The sequence below is a fragment of the Penaeus japonicus genome, unplaced genomic scaffold (assembly GCF_977035675.1).
Source record: "Penaeus japonicus unplaced genomic scaffold, GWHDUDI00000001_assembly GWHDUDI00000012, whole genome shotgun sequence".
Classification (NCBI taxonomy): Eukaryota; Metazoa; Arthropoda; class Malacostraca; order Decapoda; family Penaeidae; genus Penaeus; species Penaeus japonicus.
The window spans coordinates 25,118,261-25,123,260 of record NW_028234414.1 but is presented as its reverse complement, the minus strand read 5'-3'; the positions used below and the strand labels follow the sequence as shown (position 1 = coordinate 25,123,260).

Here is a 5,000-nt window from a genome sequence, read left to right as displayed (position 1 = left end):
GTGTGTGTGTGTGTGTGTGTTTGATGAATAACAACGCCTGAATCTAACTATATCCTTTGTCCTTTTTAGTCTTTCCAAAATGGAGTTCCGGATTTTGTTCATCTCCCTTCTGGCTCTGACCTTCAGCAACATCCTCACCAAAGCCCAGAACGGTACATCATTCATATTTCCTTCTTTTGAAAAACAAATAGACGAATAAGCATAAATTGACCTACATATCGCATATGGATCAACCAAGTAAGACCCACACCATCTGCCTCCATCAACCAAAGCATCCAAACACATCCACACAACCATAACCGACCTCACCAATACTTTCTCCCTCGAACCCCACCACATCTTGAACCCCAGACAACGAGGTCTTAGTCCTGGGGTTCAACAGCGACGGCGCCCGACGCATCAGCACGTGGGCGCAGTACGGGCGGCCGGTGAGGGTGGTGGGCGACTACACCCTCTGCCTGCGCTTCAACATCTGGGTCTTCAGGCTGCTCACCGCCGTCATCTACCTGCTTGACCAAACAGACATTGACCTCGACCGTGGGTGCACTTTTGCAGTTTGCTATTGCACGCGGGGTGGGGGAGGTGGGGGAGGGGGGTAGACTCATTTTTATTGTTATTGTCGATGTGAATGTTGATGGTGTCTGTTACTCTTGCTGGATTATGTTATGAGTGTTAGTTTTTTGTTATAATTTTTATTGTTGTTATTGTTATCACTTTTTAATTGTTACCAATAATATCACCATTGCTGTCATTAATAGCGCTAACGGCCGTAGAAGTAGTGCTTCATTATTATCATTATTATTAATATTATTATTATCATTTCCATTATTATCATTGAATTATCATTATTATTATCATCATCATCGTATTCATTAGTATTGTCACCATTACTATTATTATGGTTATCATTACCATCATCTTTACCATTGCTATCAATATCATCATTATAATTATTATCATTACGATCATCATTATCATTGTTATTGTGATTAATAATATCACTGTGATTGTTGTTATTATTGTTGTTATTTCATTTTTTCGTCACTATCATTACCATTACTATTATTGTTATTATCATTATCCATCATCATCACCGCTAGCATTATCATCATAATTATTATTATCATTATTATCATCATCCTTGTCATTATCATTACTACTATAATTATATACTATATATTATCAATATTGATGTTTTGTTAACAACGATTACTATCAATATCAGTAACATCAGCAACATTAGCATTATCACTACAATAGAGATTTCTTTAAGATTCAACGTCATTTCAAAGTCATTATTAATTGTCGGTTTTATTTTTCCTCACTGATTTGTTTGTTGAGCGGAATGAACGCTCAGAAATGTACCCGTATTTGTGGAAATTCTTTGTCTTTCTTTTTTCTAATCTTATTTTCATTTTTTTTTTATGTGTTTTTATTCTTTTTTCTTACAGCCATCTCCTTCGCGTTTTTTTTTTATTACAATTGTTTTCTTATCTATTCATTTTCTGCTTCTCTTTTACAGCCATCTCCTTCGCGTTTTTTTAATTATTATTATTGTTTTCTTATCTATTCATTTACCTCTTCTTCTCTTTTACAGCCATCTCCTTCGAGGTTTATTTCGAGAAAATTCGCACCAAATACGGCGGTCTGGCGAGGTTTTATCCCCTCCCCGGAAACCTCGCGACCAATAAGTGGTATCACTACTGCCATGTAAGTCTTCTCTTCTTCGACATTTGGAATCTATTTTCTATGGGGTTTGAATCTACTCTCGGTTGTCTGCGATGCTCTTTTCCGTTTGATGAAAGGGTCTAGGTGGGTGGGTGGGTGTGTGTGTGTGTACGTGTGTGTGTGTGTGTGTGTGTGTGTTTATGTGTGTGTGTCTATGTGTGTTTGCTCCTCTACATATTAAACGAAAACTTCCAGACTTGAATAGTTCTCCCCAAAACAAAAAAATACAATAACAAAACCCATAAAAAAAACAATACAAAAACAAATATCTAAAATAGACACTATCTACCCCTATCCTCACCTTACCCTCTACCCTCCCCCATTCCCCCACCCCTTCTCCCCTATCCCCCCATCCCCCCTATCCTCCCATCCCCCTTATCCCCTCACCCCCCCTCCTTCCCATCCTCCCCATCCCCCCTCCCTCCTCCCCCCTCGCCGTAGGTCCGCGACATGTCCAAGAAAGAAGGACGCGTGTACCTCAACGGCGAGCTGATCATGCAAGAATCCTACGAGTTTGAAAAAGATCCTTATGTTCGTGACGTCATCGTGGGTCAGGATGAGTTCCAGGTTTGCTTCTTGGCTTAGTTCTATCATCATTATTGTTATTATTATTAATATCATGATCATCATTTTTCTTATCCTTTTCATTGTTATTATTATAATCATCATATTATTATTATCGTTATTATCATCATCACTATTACTATTGCCCTTATTGTTATTACGGCCATAACTATCATCATTTTATTATCATTATCATCAGTAATACAATCACTATTATTATAATTATCATTTTTACAATTATTATTGGTATTATCATTATCATCCTCATAACCACTATTATCATTATTATTATCTTTTCCATTATGATTATTGATATAATTATCATCATTTTCATTATCATCATCCCTAATTTTATCTACTATTTTCATTACTGTTACTATCATTTTTATTACCATTATTTTGTAACATCTGATTTTCATTGTTATCATTGTTATCATTATTGTTGTCATCCTCCTCCTTACCATTGTCATTATTGTGATTACATTATTTTTTATCATTATCATTATCCTAATCATTATCATTATCTTCCTCATTATCCTCATCGTCATCATTATCATCATCAATTCTTTATCATCATTATCATAAGAGTTAGTGGTATAGGTGTTATCATTTTTGTTGATATTATCATTGTCGTTCTTATAAGTGTTACTGTTATCATATTTATCATTATTGTTATCGTCATCATTACTTTCATAATTTTGATTACCTTTATCAATATTACCATCATTATCATTATTATCATCATCATCGTTATTTTGTTATCATAATTCTCATAAACATTTTATCAATACAATAATCATTATCACGATCATTATTAATACCGTGATTTGCATTATAAATTTTCTGGATTAATTGATTAAAGTTTTATTGATATTCGCGATCATTTGAATGCATTATCTTAGAAAATGATTGTTTTGTAGACGAAGGAAAGTCAATTTTTCATCGTCTTTCTCGAATTTAAGATAATTCAAACAAATTACACGAGAGGAAACTTTCATGTGGTTTAGTACATTCTAGAATTTCTTCGTGTTAGTAGGAATTACATTTTCATGATTCATCATAACTTACTCCTTAAGATAACATCACTACTAACATGATATGAACACTGAATTAATTAATGCAAGAGATGTAATTAAGGCGTTTCGATCGTCTCCTCATTAGAATTGCATGATGACGTAACGTATTAATTACATTTTTGGTGTTATGATGTTATTCAGTCTCATTTATATCACTATCCACATGATATGAACAATCTGCAATTATCCTACTTTCAGTTCTTCTCAGGAATATGATGAAATGGGAATGCAATTTCAACTTCAATCATTTGTGTAATTCAATTCATGCCTCTTGGATTTCTAACTATGGTTTGTCGTTTATTTCACTAAGAGTTTCAATCTAAACTTATTTTATTCATATAAATTTCTAATCTTAATTCGTGTAATCTTAATTCATGTAATGATTTTGACTCATGTGGTCATTTTCACTCACGCAGCCATTACTCACCTTAACAGATCAAGTACTCACTGAGTGGGAAGTTGAGTCAGATTAACATGTGGAGTCGAGTTTTGCCAGAAGAGCAGATTCTCAGTATGGCTAACTGCGAGAGCAACCTCGAGGGCGACCTTGTGGCCTGGTCGGGGAAGTGGCAGATATACGAGCTCGAGGAGGAGGTGAGTTTGGCTCGAGAAATAGTACTCGTCCTTGAGTGATTTGCTCTCTCTCTCTCTCTCTCTCTCTCTCTCTCTCTCTCTCTCTCTCTCTCTCTCTCTCTCTCTCTCTCTCTCTCTCTCTCTCTCTCTCTCTCTCTCTCTCTCTCTCTCTCTCTCTCTCTCTCTCTCTCTCTCTCTCTCTCTCTCTCTCTCTCTCTCTCTCTCTCTCTCTCTCTCTCTCTCTCTCTCTCTCTCTCTCTCTCTCTCTCTCTCTCTCTCTCTCTCTCTCTCTCTCTCTCTCTCTCTCTCTCTCTCTCTCTCTCTCTCTCTCCTTCTTCTTCTTCGTCTTTATCATTGATCATTGGTTTGAAATAGCCTTGATATTTAGTATGATTTATTACATGTCATAAATTCACATTTCCGTAAAGATTTGAAAATGACACCTACTGCATCCAAACTCCATCCTTCCGATAATACTGAAATCAAATACTGTTAGAGCTTCAGTTCCCGCCCCAGATACTTACAAAATCTCATCCAACCCAGAACCATAACCAGAACGAAAAAATAGGCTTAAAAATAGTAATAACAACAATACTGCTACCGACAAAGCATGCTTCCCCATAAACAACCTTCTCCCCTCTCCTCCAACCTCGCCCTCGACGCCCCGAACCCGCCAGCGCGTGCCCCTGCAGCACCTGTGCCGCTCCGTGTCCCGTGGCCAGGTGACGGTGAAGCTGCCGTTCATGCGCCACCCGGACGCCGTGTACGTGTGCCGGGGACTCGGGGGCGCCATCCCCTCACCCAGGACGATAGAGGAGGTCGCGGAGGCCAGGCGGGTCTTCGAGGGAGATCAGGGTGAGGATGTGGGTGTGTGCTGCGTGGGTTGTCCTTGAACCTCTCCTCTACTCCCCTCCTTTGCTAGGACTGAGGGGATGGGGGAGGGGGGGGGTAGAGGGATGGATGGAGAGAGTACACTTTGGGATGGTGTTGGGGTTGGGGTGAGGGGGGTAGATTAGCTTGAGGTGGAGGTGGGTGCATGGGGTCACCCTTGACTCTCTC

The 5,000-nt window shown here is 38.4% G+C and overlaps 1 protein-coding gene across 1 annotated transcript in view; it reads left to right on the top strand.

Moving 5' to 3' along the window:
- The first annotated feature begins 79 nt into the window (after positions 1 to 79).
- The window catches only part of LOC147470795 (uncharacterized), a 16,711-nt gene continuing 11,790 nt past the window's right edge, over positions 80 to 5,000 (top strand). The window contains exons 1-6 of the mRNA XM_086542148.1: positions 80 to 152; positions 352 to 537; positions 1,598 to 1,710; positions 2,170 to 2,295; positions 3,804 to 3,962; positions 4,619 to 4,796. Coding sequence (XP_086398274.1) covers positions 80 to 152; positions 352 to 537; positions 1,598 to 1,710; positions 2,170 to 2,295; positions 3,804 to 3,962; positions 4,619 to 4,796 — 835 coding nt within the window. The remainder of the gene's footprint in view (positions 153 to 351; positions 538 to 1,597; positions 1,711 to 2,169; positions 2,296 to 3,803; positions 3,963 to 4,618; positions 4,797 to 5,000) is intronic.